This window comes from Galdieria sulphuraria (genome assembly GCF_000341285.1).
Source record: "Galdieria sulphuraria unplaced genomic scaffold scaf_22, whole genome shotgun sequence".
In the NCBI taxonomy this organism is placed as follows: Eukaryota; Rhodophyta; class Bangiophyceae; order Galdieriales; family Galdieriaceae; genus Galdieria; species Galdieria sulphuraria.
Genome location: NW_005178453.1, coordinates 156,179 through 172,893, shown reverse-complemented (window position 1 = coordinate 172,893; position 16,715 = coordinate 156,179). Strand labels below are relative to the sequence as shown.

Genomic DNA, 16,715 nt, shown 5'->3' with positions numbered 1-16,715 from the left:
TGCTATGCAATGACAAGATACGAGAAGAGAGTCGCTAGAATAGACTCAATTCGATTGAATTGAATTTCTTGAAAAATATCTTTTCTCCTCTTAACAGAATTCACAGTATCAAATGCTACTATTGTCTGTGAGTAATTTCAGAGGAGAAAGAAACAGGAGTTATTGACTCTTACAGAAATTGAGTATTGATGATACACTTGTGTGAGTCAATGTTGTTTCTGAGATTTGATAAAATCACGAGATATTTTGGATCCTTCTTTGCACGTTTGTTTTGGTTTGTCTTTTGCTATCATCAATTTTTGTAGCTTTTGTGATAAGCTGCTAGTTGTCATGATATCGTAAGAAAGGAATTTGGTGATTGCTGAGAATAAAGGAGTGTTGTGCTTGCGGGTTTCTGCATTTCTACTAAATAATATATTTCAACTGGAGCTTTTGGGTAGACTACAAAAGAGAATGACTTGGTTCATACTCTAGTTCCGTGTTTCGAAATGAAGCAAAAGTGACGTAAAAACTATTCCATAAAATACAGAAAATCTAGAGAGAGACGTCTATGGAACAAATTCTTCATGAACAATCTATATTGCTCGGAACTCTCATGACTACTCTCGAAAATTCTGAAAGAAACTTTCTTATCTATTTGAAAATGGGCCATGTTTAATAGCTTTATACTCTCAAAGAGCATAAAAAACTTGTGAAATAAACATTGGCTTCCTTCCAATCGTTCTTGTACCCTATGAGAGTTGCCATTATATTGGCATACGAGAATAAGAATATCGATAGTTGAAAAAGCCATATTGATCGTTCTTCCATAGTTCAAATCATCTCAGTCCAAGCCATAAAGGTTATGATATAGTCATCAGTTGATAAAGAGAAGAAGTTGGATTGGTATCCTTTACTATTTTCCTTGTTGTTGTTGTGACCGACAAACAAACAGTTAATCGTTCATTTATTTATATTTTGTACTCCGAAATAAACAGAAGATTGTTTAATTTCTCTTTGGCGATGGCGAGTTTGGATGAAAAGTGGGAAGCTTTTGTCAAGTTTGAGTCTGTTGTGGTAGTAGATCGTGAAAGAGATGTTTTTCGAGTGACAGAAGAACTGTATTATCTTCATAGCGGCCGAGAGCAACTCAGGGGTGTAACAAGTAGTTGCAACTATCGCTTGACCATACCATTTGCCCCCCATCTCTTTGGCTCGGGCAAAACGACCTTTGCCCGAACCTATTTGGAGTTGGTGCAAAGGTTTGGTGAAAATTTTCTGTCGACTTTTGCTTCGGACCCTTCGAGCAGAACCTTTTTGTAGAAGCTGAAAAGGGCTTCATTGCTTTATGTGGATTTAAGGGGGTTGAAGCCCACAGAACCGAAAGAACGCAACCTAAAGTGGGCAGTATACTATTTATTGTACCGATCAGCTTGTAATCAGATGGGTCTACCGTTTATGAAGCCTGATGAAGCCTACAGACACTTTCCTCTCTATCCAAGCTTTCTAATTCCAGAGCTACGGAAGACTTTGGGCATTACTTCCGATCAATATCTTTTGTTGGCATTTGACGAAGTTGGTGTGTTTGATACAAAGGCAACTTTTTTTGAACTGGAGAAGAATGACAAAGGTGTGGTTCGACCGTACAATGACTTTTTTGGTATCATTAGTCATTTGTGCGAAGAACCCGACTTGTTTTTTATTGTTGTTGGGAAAAGCAAGGGTTTAAGTATTAAGAATGATGTGGCTTTTGGGCTATCAAGAGTTATATTACATTTTATCCCTTTATCACCTTTGGACGCTTCCAGTATCGTTGAGTTCCTTCAAAAAAGTCTTCTTGAGACACCTACTCAAGTTCCGGTTTGTAATGTCTTATGTAGTTCTTCATTTTCAGTAAATGAATTGGCAGATTCGTTATTGGAATGTACAGGTGGAGTTCCTGGTTTGTTGACTCGTGCTGTGAATATGCTTTTGAATTATGTGGAAATGAGAAATAAGCCTTTCATATCGAAAGAAGAATGTTTGACGTGTATGAATGACTACGATTTCCGAAGAATTTGTGCTGAACCATTTGTGGAACGAATATTGATTTTGGACGAGGATAGAAAAAGTGTTTTTGATATACTTTTGATGATGGCTCTTTATCGTATACCGTTTCAAGTAGATGACATATTGACCTCGGAGTCTTTTTTATTTGATGCAGTCACTGAAATGGGACTATATCGATATCCTATTGACCAGAATACTTTTCAAGTCCTGATTCCAAAAGTATTTGTTGGAATCTTCAAGAGGGACCCTTCCATATCTTCTTTGGAAAAGATACTTCTTGGATCACTTGATGTAGAACCAGTAGATTGTTTCTTCTATTCAAAGTGTCGTGTATTTGAAGGAATTGTTGCTTTACGACTAGTTTTGATGTTGTCTTCAAAGAATCGAAATGAGTTGAGAGAATTGTTGTGTCAATTGTCTCCGATATGGAAACAAATGAAACTTCCAATCAGTACAATATCACCTATTCACTATATCAAGTCTGTTGTTAGTTCTAGAGAAACAAGAAGTGAATCGAACAAGAGTCGAAGAACTTTTGCCAATACTGAATGGAATAAGATTATTCGAGAGACACTTTATTTAGAGACTATTTACATTCCTTTGGACGCTACTTCTCATAGTCCTGATATTATATTCCAATTACAATCTCCTGTGGAACCCAAAGTTCTTACTGTTGGAGTTGCATGTAAAGGACGTTGGAAGTCGGAAGGAATTGGCTGGTCAGATATTATAGATGAAGCCAAGAAATTTTTATATCCTGTTTATGATCAAGTCTTATCCAGTGCAATGGATTCTCATCATTGTATGCTTATTATCGTTAGTACAAAGTTATCCTTGAATGTTTCTAATGAGTTGGGTAATCAGAGTCGTTGTTACTCCAGTGGAATGTTTATTGGAAATGATTCGTTCAAAGTACCTGATAATTGTGAACTTGTTATTCTTTGTGAAAGAGATGTCCAAATGCTGATTGACGAAGAAATATTGAGCGGACTTGAAAGAGTATTTGGTGTTTCTCATAATCCTACTTTTTGGGATTTTGGATTAGATTTACTTGATAGAATCCGTAACAGTTTCTTAAGTTGGCAATAGATTCTAACTCAATCCTTCACTTTGTGATTTGTTTTGAAGAGCAAATAAACTTGTTTTGTATGTTTGAAACTCGGTTAAAACTTATTTGCTTTCACTCTGAGGATTATTGTCTTAATATGGTACTAACCACGAAAATCAAAATAAGCCTATTGTTGTAAAAGTCACTGTCACAGTTTGACAGGTCTTGTTTGCTTCTTGTTACTTCTCAGGAGAGTGTCCCAAAGTGTTGACAAATGGGTTTTATACAAGGTATTGTATTCGTCAAAGACTTTATTTATAGTTCGCCTTAAGTTGAAAGTTCCTCAGCTGGTCTATTTTCTAATAGCTCAGAGAAGTTGTTTTTATATACAATTGCACACAAACCAATATCCACTCTTTATTACAAAAAAAATGAGAAAGATAGTCTTTATCTAAAAGGCAAATCATGTTCTTATCAAGACTTGTTCAAAGCTTCAAAAGACTTTCGTCGCAATCAAGAGTTTGAGCATTGGACTGTTGGAAGAAGATTGATCGACCATTGTTGTATTTTACTGTCGCATAGTTTACTTCATAGCTTACGATATGTCTAGTGAGTTTCAACCAGAAACCGTATATGACATGGTTGTAGTAGACCGAGAACAAGATGTTGGCGTAGTAACAAAGCAGTTGTTTTCAGCTATACACTCTACGTAAACTTGGTATTCCTTTCAAACCAGTCATACCCTTTGGTCCCCACCTCTTCGGAAGTGGAAAGACGAAATTCGTACAAAGTTATTTGGAACTGGTGTATAATATGGGTGAAAGTGCACTGATAGGTCTCGATTACGTTGGTGAGTCTGAGAAGGCCAACCGAAGAGGTTTCCTGGAGAAGCTGAAAAGGGCTTCGTTGCTCTTTGTGGATTTAAGGGAGTTGAAGCCAACTCGACCCATCGAGGAAAAACGCAACCTAAAGTGGGCAGTCTACTATTTATTGTACCGATCAGCTTGTAATCAGATGGGTCTACCGTTTATGAAGCCTGATGAAGCCTACAGACACTTTCCTCCCTATCCAAGCTTTCTCATTCTGGAGCTACGGAAGACTTTGGGCATTCCTTCCGATCAATTTCTTTTGTTGGCATTTGACGAAGTTGGTGTCCTTGACGAAAGTCTCGACGAATTTCATTTCAAGAGAACCCATGACGGTAGAGTTCGACCATACGACGACTTTATCGATATTATTCGTGAGTTGTGCAAAGAACCCGACTTGTTTTTTATAGTTGTTGGGAAAAGTGAAGACTTAAATATATATAATTACGTAGCTTCAGTCTCAAGAGTTCAGTTAGTGTTTATTCCTCTTGCGCCGCTTGAGAAACATAGTATCGTGGAACATTTGGAGAAAAGTTCTTTCTTTTTATTCACTGGGAGCCCAAAGGTTTCAGAAATTCTTTGTCACAAAGACTTCTCAACTAGTGAACTTGCAGAATTGTTGTTGGAATTGACTGGTGGTGTTCCTGGTTTACTTGTTCGAGCAATCAGTTACCTTTTGCTGTATAAATCATCCAACAACAATTTCTTATTATCTAAGGAAACCTTCTTGATCATAATGAATAGCTTTCTAGTAACAAATTATTGTGTTGCGACATTCTTACCTCTTCTGATAAGTCTCAGTGAGCAGCGTAAGCGCTTGTTAAGAATGCTTACGTTATTATCTTTGTATCGTATTCGATTTGATTTTGATGAAACTGTGCAAATGAGCTCAAATTTCTGATGTGTTTTTGTTTGATCTAGTTACAGATATGTGTCTCTATCGTCGATTGGTTATAGAACCAGACGGCAACGAACGCTATGAAGTGTTGATTCCCAAGTTACTGATTGAATATATTGACCAAGGCTTAAAGGATGATCGTTTAGAATGGTTACTTTTACAGACTCTCAAGTCTCAATTTGTTGAATTCTTTTATGAGTCGAAATGTCGAATTTTGGAAGGTCTTATTGCTACACTGTTTTATTTACATTTTTCTCGGCGTCCTACAAACAGCTCAATGTTTTCTACTCTTGGTCAATTGTCTCGTGTTTGGAATGAAATGAATTTACAATTTTCTTCCGAATCTGCTGCTTATTATATGAAATCTATACATTATACCAGAGCTGTATCAGGAACAGAGAGAATGACATTTGGAAGCAATGATGAATGGGAAAGGATAGTGGAAGAAATGTTAGAATTTGAAAAGATATGTATTCCATTTCATTCAACATCTCATAGTCCAGATATATTATTCAAGTTGCATGGAAGAACGAATGAGAAGAATTTGATGATAGTGGGTATTGCTTGTAAAGGCCGATGGAGTCGTAATGGTATTCGATGGATTGAAATTTTGGAAGAAGCTCACAAGTTTTTAAAACCAGTGCATGATCAAGTATTGACTAGTCATCCTACTTGGCATTGTATGTTGATTATTATGAGTACTCAGTTAGCGACCAACGTATCTGAGGACTTGAATCATTCTAGTCGTTGTTATTCTTTTGGCGATAGTGTTGGAGATTTCGTGATTCCTCACAACTGTGAATTGGTTATTCTTTCTGAAGCCGATGTAGAAAACTTTATTGGCAAAGACATTTTATCAAATTTAAGGAACGCTTTCAAGGCTGTGGATAATCCACATTCGAGAAATATTGGCATTTCAACACTACAAAAAATAGTTTTATTGCTTTCCAAAAATATTTAGGAATATCTTGTTGTTCTAGTGAATGCTTCTTTGTTATCATTGAAATATTTGAAATTTAATATTTTGTAAAGGATGTGGAGTTTCTTAAACTTTCTTTATCAAAAGATTCTGAAATGAATGGAGATTACCATAACTGTCGTAGTCTTATTTTGTAGCAAACGATTTTCATTGTCCAACTTCATGGGCAGCTAAGTATGCGAAGAATCCACCTTGCAGGTTTAGAATATCCCCTCGTCAATAGAGAATCAGCAATATTACAAGTTCTAAACGCTTTTGAAGCTACTTATCCTTCGGACTCAGAAGGTGTAATCCAAGGTCAGCGACCAAACGTGTGTTATGCACCCCAAATGTATGGGAGTGGTAAAAGCACTTTTGGGGAGAATTTCCAAACCTTTCTTTTGGCCAACAAAGACAGCTTGTTGCGTTATTTGAATATGAACAATATGTTTCCTGGCGTTGCAAGGGGTGAAAATGTAGGCGAACGTGCTTTGGACGCTTTGCTTAATGAAACTTTATATGTCAAGTTGAACCTTGTTGAAGTACCAAACGGAACTAGTTTTCGAACGACACTTTTGAAGTGGATAAGCGAGGAGGCACTTGCTGAGTTTCCAAACGGTTCAGAATTGCTATCTCAAGTTCTTTATTGCATGAATAGTTGCGAAGAATGGCTGCAGAAACTCTTGCAAGTTACCCAAAAACGTTATTTATATCTATTCATTGACGAAATTGGAGCTTTAGAAGGTTTTGAATTCTCCAAGTTTGAGGATTTGATATACAGTTATGGACCAACTCCGGTGCACAACATTTATCGTGCCTTTTTTAGAGTCTTGTCCAGTTTGTTAGTCAGGCCTTTTGTAATTTGTGTTGTCGCAGGAAGATCAGATGCTATTATCACAAGACAACGAGATGCCAGTATTTCACGAGTAAGGTTGTCTTTTCTTCGTTTGGATCCCTTTTCAGAAGAGACTGTCAAGTTCTTTATACAAAATACGACGTATCATAATGAATCTATTCTAAAGCTTCTTTTTCCTAATCATCCAGAAGGACACGATTGGTTCTTTAAACAAATACATAGTTATACTGGTGGTGTTCCTTATTACGTTGTTTATGTTTTAAAGAAATTGTGCGAGACTTGTAGAATTGTTTCGAGATCCATTGATCCTTCAGAGGATGAAATCCAAAGTAGAATAGAGCAAATTCCTCCTGACTCTTCGCTTTCGGTGAGACCTTCTCATAGGACACCAGAGGCAATGACTACTTTCACTGCTATGCTTCTCGCGAGTATGTTAGAATTTCGTATTCCTATGGAAGAGACTCTGTTGGGTGGTGTATCTATGGGACTTGATTCCAAATATGTTCTGGATATTGCTAATCATTTTGGTTTTTATTACGAAAATTGTTCTAAGAATGAACACGGTGAAGAGATTGAAGCAAGTTTCAACCCAATAGAACAAACATTTGTCAAGTTGGTTTTTCCAAAGATTGCTTTAAAGTATATCGAAATTGAATGCTGGGATGTTCCTCCTATTCGTTTTATTTGTAGTTTGTTTTCATCCATTAGTCGCTTTGACTCACCTTCTAGTCGTGGTTTCAAGTTTGAAATTATATTTACTCTTATTCTTTATGTTCGATGGTGTTTTTGTTCCAGATTGGGTGAATTGAGTCTATTTCGGCATAGTCTTGTAGAAGATATTCCTATAAAAGTTGGGCGGAGAGTGTTAGGAGAATTCGAAAAGGATCCTATTCTCAAGTGTGTTCCAGCATTGAGTTCCACAGTTGTTGGTATTCATAGTGCCAGCGAAGAAACTTATCATGTGAGTGCTTGGAAGCCGTTGTTTGAAACTTGGTTATCAAATGATGGAATATTTATTCCTACAAGGCAAAACTCCAGTGGACCTGATGTTCTTATTCGAGTAACACAAACTAGCGACAATTCTATTCTTATTGGACAAGATGCATCTTCTGTAGAGCAAATATCCATGGAAACTGAAACCAGTGCAAGTGATATTTTGAACAAACGGAGGATCTATTTGATTGGGATTGCATTGAAGTGTTATCAAATGTCAAGTCCTGGTGTTGGACGTTCTATGATTAAAGCAGAATGTGCTAAATTTTTACATCCAGTTGCGTCACAATTGGACTTGGAGAATCATAATATAATGGCAATTCAGTTTATTGTAAGCAACAAGTATACTGCAGAAGTTTCCAAACAGCTGAGTGATTCCCAAAATTGGGTATTGGATAGTGGAATTTATTATGAAGACCATAACAATCATATTGTCTCTAGTCCTATCAATTCTGCGACAAAACCACAGAATACAAGGGAAGAATGGCTATGGATTCCTCCTCATTGTCAAGTTGTAGTATGTTCTACCAGCTCTCTCAAATCCTTTTTAGGTTGCAAGGCTAGTGAAGATCTAGATAGAGTTTTTGGAGACCATCCATTATGGTTGGACCAACTCAGACCACTTTCAAATCTGTTGGAAAATTCATTGATAGACCTGTTGAGTCGTGCACCATTTGAGCAGTCTTCTGAGAGGAATATTCAATCCATGGAGAGGGGTAACCCAGTTATGAATTGGAATGTTATGCAAGTGGAAGAAGAAGATACACGAGGCGAACAAAGGGTTGCAGCATCGAGTTCTTTGTCTTCGTCATTTGATTGGAATACTTTTCTAAGAGAATATTGTCATTTTACGGAAGCTCCTTTAATTGAGCGTTATGCTCATCAATTGCGATTGTTTAGCCCACTGTCTTTTCCTTACTTGAATGACACACGTTTATCTCGCTATGGTATAGCTCCACAGGACATTCCATTGATAGTTGACGGAATACATGAGTTTCTTGAGCAACAATCGATGAACGTGGATCTTGTTGAAAGATAAACTTTTTCAAGGCTGGATTATTGTGTTTCTAAAATAAAACTATAGTTTGAAGAAAATTGTATTCAGAATATTCAGTGTTTTATGATTACATAGCACCTAATACTACGTTTTGTTTCTGCTATTTACTCTTTGGTCATAGCCAACTTAATACACCACTGTCGATAAGTATTACAATTGTTTTTTTTGGAAACATGTTAGAACTGTTTGCCTTTTGATGTCGCTATTGTATCCATCACGACTGTAGTCGAGATACGAATTCAAATTGTTAGCGTATCCAAGTCTCTTGTTATTCCTCTTAAGACAAACTATGACTTGAGTGTTTACTGAAAACCAAAAAGCTGATTCTGACTAAGAAATTATATTTCTTAAAGAGTCAGTTGCATAAAATTGACAAATAAATAAGCAGGTCTGAAATGTCTAGAAAATTTGGGTTTGCAATCTATGGCAGCAAAGTTCTGAGTTCAAAAAGCTATAACAGAATGACGTACACGTTTCAGTGCTACTTGTTCCATTTGAAACAATTCAGGTGTCCTTTCTTAGTTTGTTTACAGATTTTTTGGAAACATCATAATTAAGCAAGTTGCAAAAAGATGACTCTGCAATAAAAGGATGACACCTTTATTTTGACCGTTTTTCAAATCGACATGCAGCTTGATATTTACAAATATTGAAAGTTGAGGCAACTCATAATCGATCGAGGTTATTGCTTTATGATCAAGATTGGAAAGAAACGGGAAACTAGTAGAATTGGTCTGCTGAACAGAATGTTGAACATCTAATGCACTGTCATCTTATGGGACGTTTTGAGAATGACAATTTAAAACACAGCTGAAGGTGGAGACAACTCAGGCACATATTTCTACTTTCTTAGACTTGGAAATAACCTATTCATTTATTATAACAGAGAAAAAAGAAAGGATAGAATAAAATTTGTTGTTCTGGAGGAAATGATTGATTCTTTGTCGATAGAATACAAAAATTGAGTCAGACCATACAAGCTAAACACATGCTATCATTTCGTACTCGAAGAGAACGCATAGGACAACCGTAATTTGAGAATCTGGTTGCTGAATAAAACATGATAATTGGTTCTAGCAAGATGAGCCGAAACACTTTAAAAATCCAATAGAATAAGTTTAGATATTTTGATAAGTAGATGAGGCATATCGAACAAGTTGGACATAACATGATTTGAATAAAGTTGCATCGTAGAAAGAGAAGCAATATGCGGGAATGAGAGAGAACTTGATCGAGAGCAAGGAACTGAACAATCGGGCAAAGTCAGCGATCTTTAAAAATTTTCAATATAGAACATTATAAAGGCGACTCTTATACTGAAAAGGTAACAAAAGCAGTGCAAACAAAAGAAAAGAGAAGAAAAAAATGAAAAATGGTAAGCTCGCACTCATTCAGTGCCATCGTTGGAGTCGTCTTCCTAGAGCCCTATCGATAATTAATATTTCAAATCAATAGAGAATTGATCAAAGACAATCACAATACAAACATCCATTAAAAATGAGCAATGAAGGACTCAAGACTTTCCTATGCTATCCTGGGAAATGAATCGGTTGTCCAAAATGTGCGAATATTGCTTACACTCCAAAAATTGTTGCGGAGGTACAGACTGACTTCTCCATCTTGAAAACTGCTGCAAAGGACAAAAATCTAACATACAGAAAGTTACTCTGTGAACTGACCAATACTATCAACTGTGAGTCTGACTGGTTTCTTGTTCTTGAAGAATGTCTTGGAGATATTAACCCAAAGACTGATTCCCAACAAACCACTACATGAGAAGAATTTCAACTGCTGATAAATATGCAAAATTGGTCTGAAACAATTATAAAACTAAATGGACTTGCGAGCAACTAATGGAGTGATCTGCTACAACTCAACCACAGCTTAAACTCCTTTGTCTTTGCTCTCTTCTCGAAAATGCAAATCTCAAATTTCCATATAATACCACAAGTTGAAGCAACAATAAGTGTTGCATAAAGTGTGTAGACTTCAAAAAGATAGAAAAAATGGTACACAAAAAAACACTAAAGTCTACCAGGAACTCAGTGCTCAAGAGAACTCGATGGACGGTTATGAAAGAATGAATTTCAGAACTTTACAAAGAAACGTAGATAATAAAAGTACACTTGTCCAACGAAAACAATGACTTAGTTGGAAATTAAAGACGGAATAGTTTCAGTACTAAACTTGAGCCAAGTTCAAAGCGTTGACAACACTGGCTCTTCTTTATGTACAAAAACAGCTCACTTGGTCCAGAATGGAATCCAACTACTCTCTTTCTCTCAAAATGCAGTTTTTTAGACTCGAGTCAAAACGAATCCTAACAAACACTAAAAGTAACTTTATTAAGTCCACAAACCCCATTATTTGAGAAGACCCTCTTGAATAGGTAAACAAGCGGTACTCTCGGCAACTTTTTCATATGGTTCACAGCGACCTCCAATATATTTGGACAAAAATATTTCTGCTCTTCCTAAAAAGTCTAATCGATTAGGTGGTCTAGCAAAACCTACACAAAACGAAATGAAATTGAAAACTATTGAACAAAATGCCAATATCTAAACTACTGTGTCCTTCATCGGGATACAGCACATATTCAACAGGTATATTCCTTTCCAACATTGCCTTTACTATTTGATCACTTTCGCGCTGCTTCACTCTAGGATCGTTTGCTCCTTGTCCTATTAAAAGTGGTGCCTTGATGTTCTCCACATGAAACAAAGGAGATATTTTTCGATTGAATTCCTCATCTGTATCTACAGGCCCTATTCTCAATAACAATTCCTTCTTCATAGGCTTCCAGTAATCAGGAACACTGTCTATCAAGGTTTTCAAGTTGGAGGGTCCAACGATATCAACTCCACAACAATATAGTTCTGGAGTAAACACAAGACCTGCCAATGTAGCATATCCACCATAAGAACCCTATTTCAAGAATACAATTATCCAATAGAATATGAGCAACCTGACTTACACCATAAATAGCCACTTGATTCCAAACTGTAATGTTATTTTCTATAGCCCATTTGACAGCATCCGTTAAATCATTTTGCATATTGCCAATGCCCCATTGTTTATCTCCTGCATTCAAATAACTTTTACCCTAACCAAATAAAACCAGTCTTTAATAATATTAATAAAATATACTTACGAAACCTGCAGAACCACGATAGTTGACTTGAAGACAAGCATATCCTCTATTGCTAAACCATTGTGACATGGGATTGAAACCCCAATAGTCTCTTGCCCAAGGACCACCATGTACAAATAGAACAAGAGGAAATGGTGCAGTTCCATAGACAGGTCTTGTTAAATAACACTGCAACTGCATTCCATCTCTTGCACTTACAATAATGGACTCCATCTTACTCAATATATATTCATCAAGTTCGGGACGTTCATGGAATAAAGGTGTTATCGTTCTTGATCTTCTATCAAACATAATATATTGAACAGAACGACTGTCACGAATTACTGATAAAACCCATATAGAGTCTGCATGGTCACGACTTGTAAAGTCCAAATCAACGTCACCAAACTTTTGTTCTATAAAAAGAAAGTCTTCTTTCATGGATTCATCAAAAAAATTCCATTCCTTTCGGGCAAATGTAAAAGAAACGGCCTATGTAAAGTTTCATAAAAGAAGGCTCTTATTATAAAATATCAACAAGGCTTAGGCTTACTTGAAGTCGTTTATCATCAGGATGCAATAGAACACGACCAACGTTGGCTTGATGAGAAAAAGCCAACGTTTGAACAATGGCCCCGTTGGAACGCTTAGCTAAAACTAGTTGTGTCTTGTCTGCTTCTAAAGAGCTTCGAAGATATACATGCTCATGGTCTGCACTAAAATCCACAATGTCTCCTTCCTCACCATATGGAAAGTATTTCAGCTCTCTCCAAGGTACCTCAGGACTATCACGAATACGAAGAATGGTACTTCCATCTTCTGGATGGGTAGCAGTAGCTCCCAATATTGTCATGGTACTTTCATCCAACGTCCATGATACAACATCTCCAGGATTTTCAGTATCAAAACATATCTCTCGTGAATCTAGAAAAATACGATGAACATCAAAACAAGACGAGTCTCGTTGATTCATTCCAATGAGAAGCTCATTAGGTCTCTTGGGGGAAGACATCAGTCCCTCCACCTTGACATTTTCAAAAGGAGTTAGGTCTATACTTGGAGAGCCTTCCTCAGTAATATCAACTGCCTATACTAACTTACAAAATAAGAAAAGAACGATGAAAGAGAAATATACACATACAGTGAAAGTTTTCATCGCCATCCTTATCCTGTAAATACAAAATACTCCTTGAATCTTCTGACCATTGAAAAAATCGAATACCACGATAAGTATCTCTAGTCACCATACGCTTCAACTCACTCCCACGAGGATAAACCCAAACGTTCAGCACGTTTTGATCACTTGGAGCTAGATAGGCTAGAAAACTTCCATCTAAAACAAAGCCTCAGTTGTATGTCTCAAGTCAACTTTCTACAAGTTTACCTGGAGATACTTTTACTGCTGTTTGTTTGGGGTTATCAAACAAGATCTTTCGAGGAATCAAAGGGACACTTGCGACGTTGGTTTGATGAACTGTCATGATCTTTCTGCTTGAATAAGAAGGAGTCACTTGAAACCGTCTTTTACAGAGTACAAAATGTCTTGCAACCTTTTTCAAACCAAACACGGTTTTCTGAGCATCAAACTTCGGTATCCACACATGGACAAACAAACAAAATCGACAAGACATCCCTTGGAGAGTTGATGGAATCAGTCACTTTTCTTTATTCATGGCCATGTAGAATCCTTTCTCTTTCAGTCAATAACAAATCGTAATCTTCAAGAAATTTTTTTCTATTTTTGGGAATCAAATCTGGTGTAGATAAGAGACGACGTAAAGAGCTCAACTTGGCATCCACATTCTTCAGTTTGCGATACGGCCATTGTTTGATTCCATTCTTGCGACAAATCTTTTTAAGAAGCGTTACACATATACCCAACTCTTGTGCAACTTCATCTCTAGGACGTACAAAAAAATCAATCAAATCTTCTTTAAAGATGGTATAGAAGACAGTTCTTTTGCTTTTGCCAATAATTCGTTTCCTCACTTGTGCCAATTTTTCACGTACATCTTTGTATGAATCCAAAAGGTCCTTTTGAGAAACAAAATGATCCTTATTTGGAGTAGTCAACTCTTCCTTGTCACTTTTCATGCGCTCATCAATGATACTTTCATATGCATGAAACAAACATCTTTCATTCTTATAAATCCAACTACCATGATGTCCGACAGTGCTATCCATGATAGCTCGAAAGATGCCAATAACCAATGGAAGCGATTCAGTACTAGTCAAAAAAGGCACTTCTACATGAAAAAGCACTGGTTCGTGACGATAGTCATTCTCGAATACAACACAACTGGCAAAGAAAACAGGCTTTGAGGCCTTCGTTGCTGATACCTCTATATAGACGAAAAAGTCTTCTATTCTGTTATGGCAATTCTTAGAATCCAATTTGCATAGGACACTGACAGTTCTTTCATACAAATCGAAGGTGAAGAATTTATCGCGTCTTTCATAAGAACTACCACCCTTCTCTTTCTTCATTTCAGTATCTTCTGAAAGTTCGTATCCGTATTGATCAAAAACTTTCAAAGTTAAAGACGAGGCGATAGCTTCCGAAGTATACTCATCGATAAACAACACAAATGTGAATTTCTTGTACGAAAAGGTATTCTCTGAAACCTCTGATTCATCCTGGCAACATGAGGGCAAAGTCTCATGTGAAAGGTTTGATGAAGAGGTGAAATGATTTGCTTTTTGAAGGTTAGTTTTTTGAAATGCATTTTCTCCGGGTCGTGATTTATTGGTGGCCTTATGGCCTCACCCTTCGTTGGTGATTGGTTTGAGACATCTTTCAACCAACTGAGAAGCAGTCTCATCATCATGTCTGTGCTGTCTAATGAAATTCAAAATGGACCAAATTCCAAATAAAAACCACTTTATACAACTAAAAAACATGCAGTCCAATCATATACAACTAAACTCTCGTTATTGGTTGGTTTGTTTCTTGGCAAAGTCGTGGATTTCAAATATACTTGGCTCCTTTTCTGTTTCCTTTTTCACTGTATCGTAACGATTCTACCAAAAAGCTTTTTAGTTCATTTTAACAAACCAAAACAGAAAACTACCTTTCCACTATAAGAACGACCCCAAGGATGAACAGTTTTGCTCCATATTTCTTGCGTTCGTGGACTCTTACTCACTTTAGAAGGACTACTCCCAAGACTGGGTGAGGAACCCCCTTCCGGGGAAGAGTTTCCACCCTTTGAATATTCATTGCTACTTCTACCCATCCAAGAGTCCCATCGTTCCTTCCAGCTTGACATTTTCTCTCAAAACAAACTAACCAAAAGCAGTGCTACTTCCCAATAATAACAACAATAATCTGAATCATTTGCAGTTTCATAATCTCCATTCGGAGGAGATTGAAATATCGCACCCTCATCATGTTTCCTCAATCAAATAATGGAAAGTGACTGTCAAACGGATTCAGCAGGTCCAACAGAAAGCAGCCTGTTCCACTAATACCCTCATATAATGAAAATGGTCTATCAGGCGTTCTCATTCCCCGTTCCGTATGAATACAAGGAATAGAGTTTGTTGAATAATTGATGAGAAATGAACCCATTTGTGCGGCTCGTTGAATGCATTGAAACAACAGCTTCTCCTTTTGTGCATCAGAAGGAAACTGTTGTAAACAACGAAAAAGTCGAAGGAAACAGTAAGCATTTCCAGCAATACCATGACTATTCACAATATTCAACGTCAAAACTTTCAAAAAAGTCTAGTCACTTACCATAAACCAGGGCCTTTCAATAACAAGCCACAATTCCAGACTGGTATGGAAGCTTCCAATGCGTGTTTCAAATATGTGATATCAGAGAAATGTTCCGCTGCCTTACAAAATAAATATACAAAGCCAGGAGCACCATGACACCATTGTACAAGTTCCGAACGTCTACTATCCAACGAAGAAAAGTAGTTGTTCGTCCGAGGACATCTTTGTCGATATAAAAATTCACAGGTCTCCTTTAGTTCATTCTCCGGAAAACATTGAAAATCTTTCAAGCCTCTTGAAACCAACAATAACAAACTATGAATAATACCAGCAGTACCATGAGCTGCACCAAGATAAAATTTGTTGTGCCACTGGTAAAGCAATGGACAATGTCTACTCCAATTAGACGAGTTTGCTGTTTTTCGACCATTCTCAAACAGTTGCATTGCTATATTTCTAGCACATATCTCCCATTTCTTATCATATCCATGGAAAAACATCAGTGCAGTTAAGAAGCCTGCCTTTCCATAAAGAAATTCATCTTCTGAATCTGTGGTAAGCCATGAATCCGTCAGGGATATCACTTTGCTATAAAAATGTTGACAGAGTTCCTTATTGTCTGAAATAGCGTCGGATATTAGAAAGGCTACCAAATAAACTCCTGTTGATCCTAACATAAGACTGTTACCCAGCCTTCTTGTGTTATTTTCTACAATATTCACTGAAGCATCGCTGTATTTCTTGGCTACAGCAAGATAATTTAGACGTTGGTTTGGTTCCTTTTAAAAAGTGAAAGAGAAAAAAAGTTACGGCCTTCTTTCCAAGCTAAAAAGTTAGGTGCATACCAATAATGGATGAATACCAAGCCTATAGAAAAAATAAGCAATTCCTGCTGTACCAGTGTACACCGTTGGATCCTTTCTAGCGTCTTCAGGCTTGACTCGGTGCTGAACTATCTGTGCAATACTCTAAGAGCAAACACGTCAGTCGTCTAACAACTCCTAAGTGTTTAAAATGTACCTGTATGCTCTCATAGGTATGTTTTCCGAATTTAGTTTGAATAGCTTGTTTCCAGTCTCCCTTTAGTATAAAATGGATAAACTCAGAGTCTTCAAAGTCGTCGACTGGCGAAGAAAAACATCGACGTTCCATTCCATTCC

General features: G+C 37.0%; 7 protein-coding genes across 7 annotated transcripts; 3 read left to right on the top strand and 4 right to left on the bottom strand.

Annotated features, from left to right (window-relative positions):
* The first annotated feature begins 983 nt into the window (after window positions 1–983).
* Gasu_29710 (archaeal ATPase) lies at window positions 984–3,181 on the top strand. Its single transcript, XM_005706217.1, has 2 exons — window positions 984–1,241; window positions 1,341–3,181. The coding sequence occupies exons 1-2, from the start codon at window positions 1,003–1,005 to the stop codon at window positions 3,115–3,117; spliced, it is 2,016 nt and encodes a 671-aa protein (XP_005706274.1). The 5' UTR covers window positions 984–1,002; the 3' UTR covers window positions 3,118–3,181.
* Window positions 3,182–3,533: 352 nt separating this feature from the next.
* Gasu_29700 (archaeal ATPase) lies at window positions 3,534–5,934 on the top strand. Its single transcript, XM_005706216.1, has 3 exons — window positions 3,534–3,785; window positions 3,844–4,751; window positions 4,864–5,934. The coding sequence occupies exons 1-3, from the start codon at window positions 3,679–3,681 to the stop codon at window positions 5,799–5,801; spliced, it is 1,953 nt and encodes a 650-aa protein (XP_005706273.1). The 5' UTR covers window positions 3,534–3,678; the 3' UTR covers window positions 5,802–5,934.
* Window positions 5,935–5,953: 19 nt separating this feature from the next.
* On the top strand, window positions 5,954–8,739 carry Gasu_29690 (archaeal ATPase / transposase). Its single transcript, XM_005706215.1, has one exon. It carries the CDS (start codon window positions 5,996–5,998, stop codon window positions 8,684–8,686), a length of 2,691 nt encoding a protein of 896 aa, XP_005706272.1. The 5' UTR covers window positions 5,954–5,995; the 3' UTR covers window positions 8,687–8,739.
* Window positions 8,740–10,522: 1,783 nt separating this feature from the next.
* Gasu_29680 (acylamino-acid-releasing enzyme) lies at window positions 10,523–13,463 on the bottom strand. The gene is made up of 6 exons (XM_005706214.1): window positions 13,219–13,463; window positions 12,970–13,167; window positions 12,388–12,917; window positions 11,856–12,326; window positions 11,679–11,807; window positions 10,523–11,629 (listed from the first exon to the last, which is right to left on the bottom strand). Exons 1-6 carry the CDS (start codon window positions 13,313–13,315, stop codon window positions 11,204–11,206), a joined length of 1,851 nt encoding a protein of 616 aa, XP_005706271.1. The 5' UTR covers window positions 13,316–13,463; the 3' UTR covers window positions 10,523–11,203.
* Window positions 13,464–13,472: 9 nt separating this feature from the next.
* Gasu_29670 (RWP-RK domain-containing protein) lies at window positions 13,473–14,433 on the bottom strand. The gene has a single exon (XM_005706213.1). The coding sequence runs from the start codon at window positions 14,319–14,321 to the stop codon at window positions 13,500–13,502; it is 822 nt and encodes a 273-aa protein (XP_005706270.1). The 5' UTR covers window positions 14,322–14,433; the 3' UTR covers window positions 13,473–13,499.
* A 128-nt stretch (window positions 14,434–14,561) lies between these two features.
* On the bottom strand, window positions 14,562–15,193 carry Gasu_29660 (uncharacterized protein). Its single transcript, XM_005706212.1, has 2 exons — window positions 14,906–15,193; window positions 14,562–14,855 (listed from the first exon to the last, which is right to left on the bottom strand). The coding sequence occupies exons 1-2, from the start codon at window positions 15,101–15,103 to the stop codon at window positions 14,766–14,768; spliced, it is 288 nt and encodes a 95-aa protein (XP_005706269.1). The 5' UTR covers window positions 15,104–15,193; the 3' UTR covers window positions 14,562–14,765.
* A 9-nt stretch (window positions 15,194–15,202) lies between these two features.
* Window positions 15,203–16,713, bottom strand: Gasu_29650 (uncharacterized protein). Its single transcript, XM_005706211.1, has 4 exons — window positions 16,576–16,713; window positions 16,401–16,523; window positions 15,574–16,334; window positions 15,203–15,523 (listed from the first exon to the last, which is right to left on the bottom strand). The coding sequence occupies exons 1-4, from the start codon at window positions 16,705–16,707 to the stop codon at window positions 15,232–15,234; spliced, it is 1,308 nt and encodes a 435-aa protein (XP_005706268.1). The 5' UTR covers window positions 16,708–16,713; the 3' UTR covers window positions 15,203–15,231.
* Between the last annotated feature and the right edge of the window lie 2 nt (window positions 16,714–16,715).